The 15290-nt window shown below is 55.6% G+C and overlaps 2 protein-coding genes across 2 annotated transcripts in view; both read right to left on the minus strand.

The window, feature by feature from the left end:
- Positions 1 to 3020, minus strand: part of LOC143833802 (uncharacterized) — a 40233-nt gene extending 37213 nt beyond the window's left edge. The window contains exons 1-4 of the mRNA XM_077330029.1: positions 2783 to 3020; positions 2215 to 2295; positions 1085 to 1565; positions 793 to 907 (exon numbers count right to left, since the gene is read on the minus strand). Of these exons, the coding sequence (XP_077186144.1) occupies positions 793 to 907; positions 1085 to 1558 (589 nt within the window). The 5' untranslated portion in view covers positions 1559 to 1565; positions 2215 to 2295; positions 2783 to 3020. The remainder of the gene's footprint in view (positions 1 to 792; positions 908 to 1084; positions 1566 to 2214; positions 2296 to 2782) is intronic.
- A 3250-nt stretch (positions 3021 to 6270) lies between these two features.
- On the minus strand, positions 6271 to 12816 carry LOC143833958 (uncharacterized). Its single transcript, XM_077330348.1, has 4 exons — positions 11494 to 12816; positions 10753 to 11233; positions 10461 to 10575; positions 6271 to 9368 (listed from the first exon to the last, which is right to left on the minus strand). The coding sequence occupies exons 1-4, from the start codon at positions 11577 to 11579 to the stop codon at positions 7741 to 7743; spliced, it is 2310 nt and encodes a 769-aa protein (XP_077186463.1). The 5' UTR covers positions 11580 to 12816; the 3' UTR covers positions 6271 to 7740.
- Between the last annotated feature and the right edge of the window lie 2474 nt (positions 12817 to 15290).

The following is a 15290-nucleotide window of genomic DNA, read 5'->3' on the forward strand; positions in this document are numbered from 1 at the left end:
GATTCCCTTATGCCATTCAAAGGCACTTGGAAATCAGGAACAGCCAGGAGAACAGAGAACCAGCCTGAAAGGCAACTTCCCAGCCTAGGCACAAGGCATGCTGGGAGAGGGGCCAAGTCAACAGCACGGTCCTTGCTGATCCAGACAGCAGCTGGGCCCTCCTTCCCAGGGCTGGCAAAGCCCCACGTAGGCCCACCCAACACCATCTGCAAGGCCGGTTAGTAAAGAGGCGGAAGAGAAGCACCAGGGGGCCGGGAGTTTCAGGGGCTTCTAAATGTTGTTGACCCACTGAAATGTGCTCTGGGATCTCTGGAGTCCCAAACCATCCTTGCAGGATCAGGCCCCAGGCCCAGACACGCTTGTTCTGCTGCCCGCTGGGCCCTCCCACTGGCCCTTCAGCCCCGGCTGGTGTGAGAAGGAGAGGAGAGCAGAAATGACCGTGGATCCGTAGTCCATGCTCTGGCTGTGCCCTTCCGAGGCCCCCGGAAGCCTTTCAGCAGGGGCCCAGAGACACCTGTGGGCCACTGGCAATGTGCTTTCAGAGGTATGCTTCCCCAGAACATGGAGGCTCCATTTATTTCCTGTGCCTGACAGCTGCGTCCAGACCTACCTTCCACGAACCTGTCTAATCGCCTTCCAAGGGAGTGGCCATCCCGACATACAGTGGCCCTGAATCCCCAACCGTAACACTCTGTGGGGTAACTAAATCTGTCCTCCCTCCCCTGTCCCAAGCCCTCTACCCAAGGACTTCACTGTGGGCCCCAGTCCCATCGGGGCAGGAAACAGCCTTACCGCGTGAGGGGGCATCTTGGGCACCCACCGGGGCCTCACTCCTACTGCCTTCCTCCCAAGGAGACCCTTCTTCCGCAGAGAACGTGGCTTCCCTCTTCACTGCTGCACCCCACATCTGGGAGAAGAGGAGGAGACGGTAAGAGAAGGAAAGGAAGCGGCAGAGGGGACGGATCCTGCCCCTCTTCCAGACTGCCAAGAATCCAGGTTGTGTTTTCTCCCCAGACAAGCGAATTCTCTAGAGGCAGAAATATCAGGCCAGGAAGCCCAGGACGAGAGAAGGAAGCCCCCTCACCTGCTCGGCCTGCCTCTCCTCCTGGGCCTGGCTGAGGAGGAAGCCTTCGGCCAGGGCCACCGCCTGGGCGCTGCTCTCCGGCCCGCATCCTCTCACCCAGCCCTGCATCTCCCGGGGCAGGAGGGCCAGGAACTGCTCCAGGGTCACCCGGTCCAGCATCTGCCTCTTGGTGCTCCTCTCCGGCTCCAGCCAGCGGCTGCAAAGTCCGTGGAGCCGGCTGCAAACCTCCCGGGGCCCAGCGGCCTCGTCATAACGGAATTGCCGAAAGGATTGGCTGGGTACATCCGCCTTCCTTCCCTCTGGAGCTGTGACCTCTGGCACGTCTCTCCCCCCGAATTCAACACCACTCCCTGCTTGGATGGGGTGGGGACCTTTCCTTGGCCCCTCGCCAGTTCCGGCTCCTTCTGGGTCGGCCTCTTCCATCTCCGTCCCCCTGGCTTGAGTTGCCTCCGGCTGCAGAAGGATACCCTCCATCTCCTTGCTAGGAAGAGAAAGAGGAAAACATCTCAGAAGGGCAGAAGGAGACCCAAAGGGAGCGGAGCGACCTCCCCAGCCCTGCTCAAGAGGCTCCTCCAGGCTGCAAGAGGGGATGCGAAGGGCTGCCTTACCCGGCATGCATGGCCTTATATTCTGCTCTAGGAACCGCCTCTCTCTGGCTCTTTGGCTGCAGGAGGTGTGAACTTGGCCTCTGCAGGTGACTGCAGAACCGTCTGTCCTCCGGGCTGCTCTCGAGGCACCTGGGGACGGCTGGAGAACTCCTCCTCCTCCTCCTCCTCCTCCTCCTCCTCCTCCTCCTCCTCCTCCTCCTCCTCCGGCTGGCGGAGGAGGCAACAGCTCTGTCCAGGCCGTTGGGGGGGAGGGGAGGGGGGCTCTGGAGGAGGCCAGAAGCCGAGAGGGAAGCGGCAGAGGGGGGAAGCGGCCGGTGGGCTTGTCCGGTCCCTGCCTGGGAGTCCCTCCGGCCCCTCCCCAGGACCAGCCCCCCCCCGAGCATTTCTCTTCTTCTAAATGGTTGCAGACCCCAGACCCCACCTTTGCCCCCCCAGGACGGCCACAGGGCAGCAAAGGCATTAAAACATCCCTGCACGTGTCACACCTGTGTGTGTCTCTCTCTGTCTCTCTCTCTCTCTCACCTTTTGTGCTGGGCCAGGTGGGCGTTAGGCAGGGCGACTCCCCTCCATCGGCAGGACGGTCCACTCCATCGCCCGGGAGGCCTGCCAGGAAGCCCCAAGAGCGGTCAGCTGCAGCCCCGAAGGGGGAGGCCGGACGGCCAAGCAGGGCCCAAGGGACGGGGCCCCAAGTCAGGCCAGCCCAGCCCAGCCCAGCCCAGCCCCGTCCCAGCAGGAGACCCTGGCTCAGCCCGGCCGGCCGGTCCTGCAGAGGGGGCCTCGGGGGGGGGTCCTGGCGGGAGGGCCAGAGGGGAGGTCAGCTGAGGAGGCCCCAGGCCAGTCTCCGGGGGGGGAGAGGGGGGCCCTGGGGGTCATTCTGGGGGCCAGCAGGGAGGGGGGCTGCGGGGGGGGCTCTGATTCCCCCCTCGGGGGGGCTGTGGGGGGGGCCATGGGGGCTCCAGGGCTGGGGGGAGGGGCTTTCCGGGGAGCTCCGGAGCGACCTGCTGAGGTCTCGGGCCCCGCCTGGGTGTCTTCTCTGTCCAGGGACCCCCCGGGAATCGCGCTCCCCGCCCCCCCCCGCGCCCTGGCTTACTCGCGAGGAAGCCTCCCGGGATGCGGCCGCCGAAGGCTCCCCCCCTGCAGCCCCTCCGTCCTCTCTAGGAAGCGGCTCGCTGGGCTTAACCCTTCCGGCGCTGCAGGAGGAGGACGGGGAGGGGGAGGCGCCGAGCGAAGCCGCACTGCCCCCGCCGCTGGAGGCTCGCCCGGGTCCCTCCCCAGCAGCCTGCCCACCAGAGACCGGGGCAGGGGGGGGCAGGGAGGGAGGGGGGGGGAGCCGTGGCCTCGGCAGCACTTTGCGGGGGGGGGGAGCTGCCAGCACCCCCCCCCCGCCCCGCCCGGCTGGCCCCGAGGAGGGGTGCGGCGGGTGCCGTGCAGAGTGGGCAGCCCCCTCCCCCCCCCGAGTATTAGCGTCTCCCTCCCCCGTCCGCTGGGCTGCACGCGGGGGCGGCGGGGGCAGGGGCTCCGGGGGGGCCGGGGGGGAAACGTGCTCAGCAGGCTGCACCCAAAGGGCACCCGGGGCCCGGTCCCATCCCGCCCTGGGGGTCTCGCGGGGCCCCTTGATGAAAGCGGAGTCCGGCCGGGCCCCTGGGAGACCAGCGGGGATGTCTGCGGGGCGGGAGCTCCCGGGGGCCAGAGCCCTTCCTCGCACTGAGATCTCCTGGCATGACCGCGGGAAGAGAGGGCAGAAATCGGTTCTGTGACATCAGTGGCCTCGGTCACAACCAGATCCAGCCCATGATCATCCTCGGTCAAACCAGCCGGTCCATCCCCTGGAATTCAGCCTAGTTTACAAAGAGAAACCCAAACGCTGCCGGGAGAGATCAAAGGCCGTCACCTCCCCGGTGTTTCTTGGGTGATGGAGCCTGAATTCTCCCATCCCGCTTCACAACCCCCTTCGCCAGGCCAGACTACGAGCGCCCCACCTGACTCATAGAATCATAGAAGAATCATAGAATCATAGAGTTGGAAGGGGCCACACAGGCCATCTAGTCCAACCCCCTGCTCACCGCAGGATTAGCCCAAAGCATCCTAAAGCATCCAAGAAAAGTGTGTATCCAACCTTTGCTTGAGGACTGCCAGTGAGGGGGAGCTCACCACCTCCTTAGGCAGCCTATTCCACTGCTGAACTACTCTGACTGTGAAAATTCTTTTCCTGATATCTAGCCTATATCGTTGTACTTGAAGTTTAAACCCATTACTGCGTGTCCTCTCCTCTGCAGCCAATGGGAACAGCATCCTGCCCTCCTCCAAGTGACAACCTTTCAAATACTTAAATAGAGCTATTGTGTCCCCTCTCAACCTCCTTTTCTCCAGGCTGAACATTCCCAAGTCCCTCAACCTATCTTCATAGGGCTTGGTCCCTTGGCCCCAGATCATCTTCGTCGCTCTCCTCTGTACCCTTTCAATTTTATCTACGACCTTCTTGAAGTGAGGCCTCCAGAACTGCACACAGTACTCCAGGTGTGGTCTGACCAGTGCCGTATACAATGGGACTATGACATCTTGTGATTTTGATGTGATGCCCCTGTTGATACAGCCCCAAATGGCATTCGCCTTTTTACCGCTGCATCACACTGCCTGCTCATGTTTAGTTTACAATCTACAAGTACCCCAAGGTCTTGTTCACACACAGTGTTACCTAGAAGCGTACCTAGACTCCAGCAGACCTGGCCAGAGGGATCCATGCGACGGCCACCGCTGGCCTGGATTTCTGTAACTATGTGGGCCTGCCCTTCTCCGTGCTCCAGAAGCCGCAACTGGTCCAGAATGCAGGGGCCGGGCTCCTGACCGGCACACTCTGCAGGGCACTCCTGAACAGCTGCCCTGGCTCCCGCCTGAATCCGGATCGAGTTTACGGTACTGATACTTACCCATAAGGCCATCTGCAATCTGGGTCCTGCCTATCTGAGAGACCGCTTCCTATCTACCCCCCCCCCCTCGAGTGCTCTGCCCTGCCAATAACAACCAGCTGCTGGTCCCTGACCCCAAAGAGATCCGCCTGGCCTCAACCTGCTGGAATGAACGTTTTCTGTCCCGGCCCCCACCTGGAGGAATGTCCCCGGAATACAGCTAGCAGCCTCCCCCCACCGCCCACCATTTGAAGGGCTCTGGAATTTGGGCTGCTGAGGCGTACTTGAACACCGTCATTGTTTTTAACATGTTTTTACTGTTTTAATTAGTAATCTAATTTAAAATTTTAGACAATTGTATTATTATTATATATATAATATAATGTTGTGCACCACCCTCAGCCGGGGTCCCAGGAGGGCGGTATTCAAATCAAATGAATCAATCAATCAATTTCCTACATGAAAATGTTGTGATTACAGGATTCGTGCCGATCTTATTGCTGGGTCTGGCAACCTTAGTGAGGATAGGGCCAAGTCTGCCACGTATTTGTGGATGGGCAACACTCTGTTTTCAGTGATCTTTCTGTGTCCATGAAAAAAAACACCTTGTCTTCAGACATCCGGGGCAGCGATGTGGTTCAATGTGGGTAGAGAATAGGTTGGAGAGGGGTAATACATCTATCCACCGACGGCTCCCATTGAGGAGGACATCCGGTTTGCGGACATGATGGCTGAGGAGCCATCCTGAATCCCTCTGGTTGGCCGTGCTGTGCACCATCCCTGGTGCTGAGCAATGTTATAGCACACCCACCTTAAGTGTACGACATATTTTGGCAAATGTTGCTTCGCACGTCTAGCAGCTATATATTGATGATAAGATGCTTATAACAAAAGGTCTTGTCCAGGGTGCTGCCAAAGTACTGAGGTCTATGGTTGTGTGTCAGTCAGATGCCATTAAAGTAGATATTCAGTTCACAGTTGGCAAGATTGTAACAGATGTTTTTTTCCCCTGAATTTGGGATCAAGGATGTGAATTCAGCTAATCCAAGGGGGAAATACCTGGAAAATGTAATTCAGATGGATTCTCTTTGTGCAATTTTTCTGACTACCAAAAGGCTGAGCCTGAAAATATTAGAGATAAGACATCTAAAGAGATCCCTTTAAATGTCTCAGACTCAACTTCAAGGCAATGACTTTTGTGTGAATTCTGACTTGGGGGCCTTTAAAGGGTGCTGTTAAATGCCGCAGGGAGCCAATTTTTTTTTTTTACCATTCTTTAACATCTAAATACCATATTGGTGCGGGGGCTCGGGAATACCTGTCAGAAACACCCCTATTTTTCTGCCGTGAATGAGGCCGTCTTTGATGTGGTGCTTCAGTTTGCCAATTTGCCTGCCCTTGCAGTTGCCAGGGGCAACCTGTTTTGCAGATCACGGTACCAGATACCCCAACATTCCTCACCTCGTCCTTCCCCCTCCTTCCTGTGCCTCTATTTCTTCCTGCTTCTCACCCTGGGTCCTTAGCAGATGTCATGGCTGTAAAATGCGTGGGGTTTGGTGACGGTTGGGGTGGGGAGGCTCAGGGGGAAACTTCTGTGCTTTGTCCTGCAACCTGAAACTTTAGTTCTAACTGTGGCTATGTTGAGTACACTCCTAAGTCTAATAAATGAAACTTTTTTCCTGAAGAAAAGTTTGCTTTTATTTTCAACTCACAAAGATTCACACAATACCAGAAAACAGTGCCTTATTTCTCGATGGCTAAGGAGATATCAGCTGGTCTTGAATCTTCTTTTACTCTCAGGACACATCATTCCTTTCTTCCCTGTGAGATCTATTTGAGGTTTGTCCCAAGTCCAAATACTGTCATTTCTTCTTCAGGGTTAGGGTAAGGATTCTGGGCAGAAACAAGCACTTTACAATAGTTTGCATAGTTTAAACCGTTCTTATGGGTCTAAAGCTGTCTTAAATGAGGTGACTGGATGGAGTCAATGAAGCAGGCAGTGCAAATTTAAATGGACTTCAAGGAATGGTAGAGGACAGGAAGGCCTGGAGGATCCTTGTCCATGGGGTCCCGATGGGTCGGACATGACTTCGCACCTAACAACAACAAAGCTGTCTTTTATGTATGAAATCATATTAGATAAAAGTTCTTTTCACAAGCTAAGCACTTACATGATCTTCGTTTTGTGGGTTCTTTGATGCTGCTGAAGATGGCCCACTCTCTGAGTGTTGAAAATGATCTTTCCCAGTCTGACTTCACAGACGTATTCAAGGTCACACCTCTACGGGGATTTCTTTTCACACTCTGTCAGTTCAAAAGATTTTTCCTCGGTGTGCATTTTCAGACGCTGTTAAGAAATTATGCTCTTGTTGAAGGGACTTCTAGACTCTGAGCACTCAGAACATTCCTCCTGCGGGGACTCTTTGATATTGTTGAAGAGTGTAATTCTGACTGGCTCTCTTTCCACACTCCAAGGATTCAAAAGGTTTCTTGGTTGTGGGGGTTCTTTGGAGCCTTTGAAAGTCAAAATTTCAAATGAATTTCTTTTGTCACTATGAAGTATTTAAACGTTTTCTCCTGCAATAGCTTACTTGCTTTGCAGGTGGCCACTTTGACTGAATATTTTCCTGCAATCTAAATATCAAAAAGGTTTCTGCCCTCTGTGAGTTCCTTGATCATGCTGATGGAATCTCTTTCCACATGATATGCACTCAAAACATGTCTCCTGTGTGGACACCTTGATGTTGAACATTGTGAAAGGGTTTCTCCCCTGTGTGGGTTCTTCGGTGCAGTTGAAGATTGTCACTCCGACTGAATCTCTTTCCACATTCTGAGCATTCAAAAGGTTTCTCCCCAGTGTGTGTTTTTAATGCAACAGATCGTCTCTCTGACTGAACCTTTTTCTGCACTTTGTGTGAGTTCCTACATGCCATCGCAAATTGCTACTGTTGCAAAATGGCTTTCCACAATCTGAGCATTCAAAACGTTTCTACTTTCTGTGGGTTCTTAGATGCCACTGGAAATTCCTACTGTCACAAACTTGATTTCAACATTCTGAGCATTCAAAAGGTTTCTCTCCTGTGTGGATTTTCTGATGCAGTAGGAGATCACCACTCTGACTAAATCTCTTCCCACACTTTGATCATTCAAAACCTTTCTCCTTTGTGTGGGTTCTTAGATGCCGTTGGAAATTGCTTCTGTTACCCACTTGCTTTCCACATTCTGAGCATTCAAAAGGTTTCTCCCCTGTATGGATTCTTTGATGTTCTTTGAGATGACTGCTCTCATTGAATTTCTTTCCACACTCTGAGCATTCAAACGGTTTCTCTTTTGTGTGTGTTCTCTTATGCCGTTGAAGACTGCCATTCAAACTGAATTTTTTCCCACACTCTGAGCATTCAAAAGGTTTCTCCCCTGTATGTGTTCTTTGATGCAGCAGGAGATGACCACTCTGACGGAACCTTCTTCTGCAATCTGAGCATTCAAAAGGTTTCTCTCCTGTGTGGGTTCTCTTATGCCGTTGAAGACCGCCACTAAAACGGAATTTTTTCCCACACTCTGAGCATTCAAAAGGTTTCTCCCCTGTATGAGTTCTTTGATGCAGCAAGAGATGAAAACTCTGACGGAACGTTCTTCTGCAATCTGAGCATTCAAAAGTTTTCTCCTTTGCGTGAGTTCCTAGATGCCGTTGCAAATTACCACTGTTACAGAATCGCTTTCCACACTCTGAGCATTCAAAAGGTTTCTCCCCTGTATGGATTCTTTGATGCAGTAGCAGCCTGCAACTCAGATTGAATCTCTTTCCACACTCTGAGCACTCAAAGGGTTTCTCCCTTGTGTGGGTTCTTTGATGTAGTAGGAGACTATCACTCCGATAGAATATTTTCCCACACACTGAGCATTCCAAAGTTTTCTCCAATGTGTGGATTCTTTTATGTTCATTAAGATGACTGATCTGACTGAATTTCGTTCTGCACTTTGAGCATTCAAAAGGTTTCTCACCTGTGTGGATTCTTTGATGCCGTAGCATATTGCCGCTCATATTAAATCTCTTTCCACATTCTAAGCACTCAAAAGGTTTCTCCCCCGTGTGAGTTCTTTGGTGCTGTAGAAGACTGTTGCTCTTACTGAATTTCTTTCCACATTCTGAGCATCCATAAGGTTTCTCCCCTGTGTGTATTCTTTGGTGCACAAGAAGCTGTGATCTGTATTTAAAGCACTTTCCACACGGAAAGCATTTATATGCCTTCCTTATACTGTGCTTTGGAAAGTTTACACTATGCTTTTTTCCATTAGAGGACACCATCCCAGTCACTGAGAAGATAAATGGCTTTCCTGTTGAACGAATGTTTTGGTGTTCACCGAGGTCTGATTTCTGCAAGGAACTCTCACCACAGTCTGAGCTGCCATGTTTCTCTTTTGGACATGTCTGTTGATGTTTACAGAGCCCTGCTCTGCAAGGCAGCCTCTTTGCACACTCCAGGAATTGATGGGTCTCCTTTCCACTCTGCATAGTATGTTGGGTTTGATCTGAGAAGTCAATTCCACACCCCAAGTCCTTGTGTGTTTCCTCCACCAGGTGAGTTGGATCCCAGAAATCCCCCCCTTGGCCAGGAATGCGTTGATCCCCCTTCTTCCCTGTATGGCTTCCTTTCGGCCTCTTGGGTCTCCCTTGATTCCTGAAGTCTCCTTTCATGTCTTCATTCTTGATTTCCTCTGGCCACAGATGACCCAGATCCCCGTCCTGCTCATTCCTCTGACCACCCCCTACTGGAATGAAGAGAGAGAGAGAGAGATCCTGTTAAGACCCACAGGAGGAGGTCAGATTTGCCATGAGAAGCCAGGATCTGACCTCTTTCTGAGGTCCCCTCAGTTGCCCCTTAGCTCTCTGGTTCGAGTCATGGCCTCAGTTGCCCCTGGCCCAGCCAGGCAGCTCTGGTTGCTCTCCCGGACCCCACTGAAGGTCACTTTCACTACCACCCCAACTTCTCCGACCCCCAACTGGGGACCAGTAGTGGAGCAGACCTGAAACCAAAGTATTTGTGTTCCCAGAGAGCAATAAAGAACTATTATGTGAGAACAGGTTTATCAGGCCTGTGACTGGCCTGCTGGCTGCATGTGGAAAAGCGGGGAATCCAATCTGGGGCCACGTTCAAGCCACATCTTCTGTCAGGGACGGGGGGGGGGGGAGGGGGGGAGCCAGCAGCCCTGATTGCAACAAAGAAAGGGCGTTACTTGAGCTGCTTAGTCAATGAGGGACCACTTTCTCAAAGTGGCTTCCATTCATCCTCCCTTTCCGCTCCCCACAAGAGACACCCTGTGAGGTGGGTGAGGCTGAGAGAGCCCTGATATCACTGCTGGGTCAGAACAGTTTTATCAGTGCCCTGGCGAGCCCAAGGTCACCCAGCTGGCTGCATGTGGGGGAGCGCAGATTCATACCCGGCATGCCAGATTAGAAATCCACACTTCTAATTGCTACACCAAGAAGGAGAGGAGAGCAGAAATGACCGTGGATCCGTAGACCATGCTCTGGCTGTGCCCTTCCGAGGCCCCCGGAAGCCTTTCAGCAGGGGCCCAGAGACACATGTGGGCCACTGGCAATGTGCTTTCAGAGGTATGCTTCCCCAGAACATGGAGGCTCCATTTATTTCCTGTGTCTGATAGCTGCGTCCAGAACTACCTTCCACGAACCTGTCTAATCGCCTTCCAAGGGAGTGGCCATCCCGACATACAGTGGCCCTGAATCCCCAACTGTAACGCTCTGTGGGGTAACTAAATCTGTCCTCCCTCTCCTGTCCCAAGCCCTCTACCCAAGGACTTCACTGTGGGCCCCAGTCCCATCGGGGCAGGAAACAGCCTTACCGCGTGAGGGGGCATCTTGGGCACCCACCGTGACCTCACTCCTACTGCCTTCCTCCCAAGGAGACCCTTCTTCCGCAGAGAACGTGGCTTCCCTCTTCACTGCTGCACCCCACATCTGGGAGAAGAGGAGGAGACGGTAAGAGAACGAAAGGAAGCGGCAGAGGGGACGGATCCTGCCCCTCTTCCAGACTACCAAGAATCCAGGTTCTGTTTCCTTCCCAGCCAAGCGAATTCTCTAGAGGCAGAAATATCAGGCCAGGAAGCCCAGGACGAGAGAAGGAAGCCCCCTCACCTGCTCGGCCTGCCTCTCCTCCTGGGCCTGGCTGAGGAGGAAGCCTTCGGCCAGGGCCACCGCCTGGGCGCTGCTCTCCGGCCCGCATCCTCTCACCCAGCCCTGCATCTCCCGGGGCAGGAGGGCCAGGAACTGCTCCAGGGTCACCCGGTCCAGCATCTGCCTCTTGGTGCTCCTCTCCGGCTCCAGCCAGCGGCTGCAAAGTCCGTGGAGCCGGCTGCAAACCTCCCGGGGCCCAGCGGCCTCGTCATAACGGAATTGCCGGAAGGACTGGCTGGGTACATCCGCCTTCCTTCCCTCTGGAGCTGCGACCTCCGGCACGTCTCTCCCCCTGAATTCAACGCCACTCCCTGCTTGGATGGGGTGGGGACCTTTCCTTGGCCCCTCGCCAGTTCTGGCTCCTTCTGGGTCGGCCTCTTCCATCTCCGTCCCCCTGGCTTGAGTTGCCTCCGGCTGCAGACGGATACCCTGCACCTCCTTGCTAGGAAGAGAAAGAGGAAAACATCTCAGAAGGGCCGAAGGGGACCCAAAGGGAGCGGAGCGACCTCCCCAGCCCTGCTCAAGCGGCCCCTCCAGGCTGCAATCGGCTGCCTTACCCGGCATGCGTGGCCTTGTACTCCGCTCTAGGAACCGCCTCTCTTTGGCTCTTTAATCCAGAAGAGATAGAAGTGCCTCACCCAGTGGCACGTTATGACTGCCTCAGTGCATGAGAAGAAACATCCTCGTTCAGACTGTGCTTACCCTAAGCGGTAGGCAAGCGCTCTGTTCAGGCTGCCCGGATGAACAGGTGGATGAAATGAACCGCCCGGAAAATCCAGACGGGACATGAAGCACCACTGGCCAAAAGCTTTTCAGATGGGGCAGCCAATCGGCTTGTACGATTCATCCTTTCTGATTACACCCAGGAGCGGGGGGGGGGGTCCTTTCTGGGGCCCCCTGCAAAGAGCATAGTGGAGGAGTTATTTTGATTTCCAAAATTCAGATCCCGCCTTCCTGCCCCCACAAGGCAGCTAACAAATTTAAAAATGCATTGCATGTGTGTATTTACTGACATTATTAAAGTCCTTCTTTCTCACGGGGACTCAAAGCGGATGGCCCAGAGGCAATCAATGGGACGGGACGTTCAATATGCTAAGAAACAGAATGTGGGTTGTAGAACAAACTAAGCCAGGGGAGGGCAAACCTTGCCAGCTCATGGGAATTGTAGTCTATGGACATCTGGAGGGCCACAGTTTGCCCACCCCTGAACTAAGCAATATGGGGGGGGGGAGTATTGATGCAAAAAGGAGTCAACATTACCTAGCAGGAGTCAACTGACAGCAGTACAAACCTTTCTGCCATTGGGGCCTGCTTCCAAGGAGCGACACACACAGGGGGGGCCCAACCCGGATTAGCCCAGCCCGGGCCGATTTCCTCAGCGGTGGGAGCTGAGCACGGCTGGCCCTGCCTGCGTCTCGGGGAGAGGAAGGGGAGGGAGGGGCCTTTGGGGCTCCTTCCAGCAGGGGAAGGGCCAGGGGGGGGGGCACACAAGAGCGGAGGCAACAGCCAGGCAAGGAGTCAGCAGGGCAGCGGGAGGAGGAGGAGGCCGATCCCAGCCGACGGCAGCCAAGCTCCAAAACACCCGCAAGCCGCAAGCCGCCCTGGGGGCTCTGCAGGAAGCCACAGGAGCCGGGGGGGGGGGGGGGCAAAGGGCGGCTGCCCCTTCTGCATCCCACACCCAAGCAAGGCCGGCTGCTCCTTGGGGCTGAGCCCCCTGGGGAAGGGAAGGGAAGGGAAGGACCGGACTCCCCAGCCAGGGCAGCAGAGGAAGCCAGCCGACCCCCGCCCCCCCCCCCCGGGAGGCCTGAGCTCTGCCTGCAGGGAACGCGCAGGGCAGGGAGATGGGCGAGGGTCTGCAGGGGCCCCACAAACCAGAGCCCGGTGCGGCCCCTCGGAGCTTCCTGAGGAGGAGCGCCTGCCCCGGAGCGGTCTTGGCGGGGCTCCGCTTTTCCAGCAGGACAGGCTGTTGGTGCCTTGCAAGAGCGGCTCCGGGCCCCAAACTCCGCAGAGCCGCCTCCCTCCCCCCCCCCCGCGACTGGGAAGCTTATCCCTTCGGCCCCCCGCCCCGTGCAATGGCCTACTTGCGAGGAAACCTTCCCAGGATCCGCCCTCCCCCCCCTCCCCCTCGCTGGGCTTAACCCTTTGCGGGCTGCAGGGAGAGGCAGTTTGGGGATTGCCCAGGCAGCGTCGGTTCCTTTAACCTCTTCCCTCTTCCGCAAACCAAATGCTGGCGTGCCCCCCCCCTCCCTCCCTCCCTCTCTCTGCCCGGGGGGGGGGGGATGTGTGTGTTTGTGTGTCCCGGCGGTTGCCACCTCCTGCTTGCGACATTCCTGGAGAGGTGGCCCCTCCCCCCCCCGGAGGCTTCGGGAGAGAGACAAAGGACTATAAGGGAGGCGAGGAAAGGCACCTCGCGGCTTATCCTCCAAGGTGGGGGGAAGGAGGGGGCCCGTATCCAGGATCTGCCCAAGCAGGAGTTGGCAACCATCACAGCACCCCAGGGTCATCTAGTCCAGCCCCCTGCAGAATGCCTAGGTCTGGGGGCGGGGGGGGAGGGTGCATTTGGCCCAGCCCGGAGAGGGGTCTTGGCGGCCAGCAATCCGAATAAGAGCAGGCGCCCGGCCTCCTACGACAGGCCGCACTTTTCAGAGTTCTCCCCCCTCCCCCCCCCACACACACACCCTCCCTCCCTCCTGCAGGGCCCAAAAGCTTCTTGTTCAGCAGATGTAAAAATGTGCCATCTCTAACCCTCCTCTGGACAAGCATCCCTGTGGGGGGCGCTGCAGGGCTTCGTGTCGAGAGGGAGGGGGAGGGGGAGAGGTCCAGGTGGGGCCACCACAGACCCAGATTTCCCCCGGGCCGACTGGAGGAAGCACAGTTGGGGCGGGGGGGGGGGGGGGAGTTGGCCACTGATGCAAATGAGGGCCTCTGCCAGCCAAGGAACTGACCAATCAAAGGAACCTGATCGCTCTGCTTAGAGCCAATCAGACTGCTCTGCTTAGGGCCAATCAGAGGCAGCAGCTGGCTGCCCGAAATGCATGCAGGTATGAGAGTGCGCGAGTTTGCCTGTTTTTCCCTGGTCGGTAGTTGCAGGAGCTGCTCCCAGAAAAGACGGGGGGGGGGGGGGGTGCGCAGGAGAAGCGTGGCTGGGCCCAGACCCCAGAGGGTGGCTCTCTCGGTGCTGCCGGGCTCAGCCTCTCCGGCATCGGGAGAGCCCCGGCTGGTTGTGCTCTGGAGTCAGCAGCTTCTACAAAGACGGCTTTTGGAGCACCCACACGGCCTCACCCCCAAAAGGTGCGGCTTCCGGGCTCCCCCTTCTCATTGGGGCTGCCACGTCCTTGAGATTTGATTTGGAGTCTTCTGAGGAAGATCCTTTGCTCCTGTGTGGCCAAGAGAATGCAGATTTACAGGTCCCACCCGCACTGGCTGGGCTGGGCTGGGAGCAGCGGGATAGAAATCTAATTAATTCCGGCATATCCCTGCCTCAGCCTCTGCGCAGCTGCCCTGGTTCCTTCCCCCACTGCCCCAAGGCCCTTGAAGAACGTCACGCCTGGAAATATTGCCATGATATAACATTAGACTATCAACAAAATCAGGGTGCTTGTTTCTTTTTTATACTTTCAAAGTGTTTGAAAACAGGCTCTGCAGCCATCCGTGTCGGGATTTACTCAACTGAGAGACAGCTTGGTGAACTGGTGAAAAGTGGCAGCTTCTAATCTGGTCAGCCAGGTCTGATTCCCCACTCTTCCCCTACATGCTCACCACAGCACTAAAAAAGCTGTTTTGACTGAGCAGGAATCTCAGGGCTCTCTCAGCCTCCCCTCCCTCCCTCCCTCCCTCCCTCCCTCCCAGGGTGTCTATTGTGGGGAGAGGAAAGGGAAGACAAATGTAAGCCGCTTTGAGACTCCTTCGGGTAGAGAAATGCGGCATATAAGAACCAGCTCTTCTTCGTCCCAGAATTTAAACTGCTCCATTTCACAGGGGATTCATAAGAACATAAGATCCCTGCTGGATCAGACCAATGGGTCACCTTGTCCAGCAGGGGTCCTGCAATGTTGATTGTGCCTGGCCTCATCCAAACCCCTGGTGGAAGAGCTCCCTTTTGCAGGCCCTGCGGAACTGTTTTAGTTCTGTCAGGGCCCTGATCTCCTCCGGGAGCTCGTTCCACCAGGTGGGGGTCAGGACAAAGAAGGCTCTGGCCCTGATTGAGGCCAGGTGGACTTTAGGGCCAGGGACCATTAGCTGGTCGGTGACGGCAGAGCGTATGGCTCTTTTGGGGGCATAGGCAGGGAGGCAGTCCCTCAGGTACACTGGGACCTGACTGTGTATGGCCTTGAAGGTAATTACCAGAACCTTTAGCCTGATTCGGAATTCAACTGGCAACCATTGCAATTGATGTAGGATGGGCCAGATGTTATCCTGTTTATTGTTATTACTATTGTTACCTTTATTTATATTGTCAGTTAAATGTATTGTTCAATTACATTCTGTGTGATCCGTCC

The sequence above is a fragment of the Paroedura picta genome, chromosome 3 (assembly GCF_049243985.1).
Source record: "Paroedura picta isolate Pp20150507F chromosome 3, Ppicta_v3.0, whole genome shotgun sequence".
NCBI lineage: Eukaryota > Metazoa > Chordata > Lepidosauria > Squamata > Gekkonidae > Paroedura > Paroedura picta.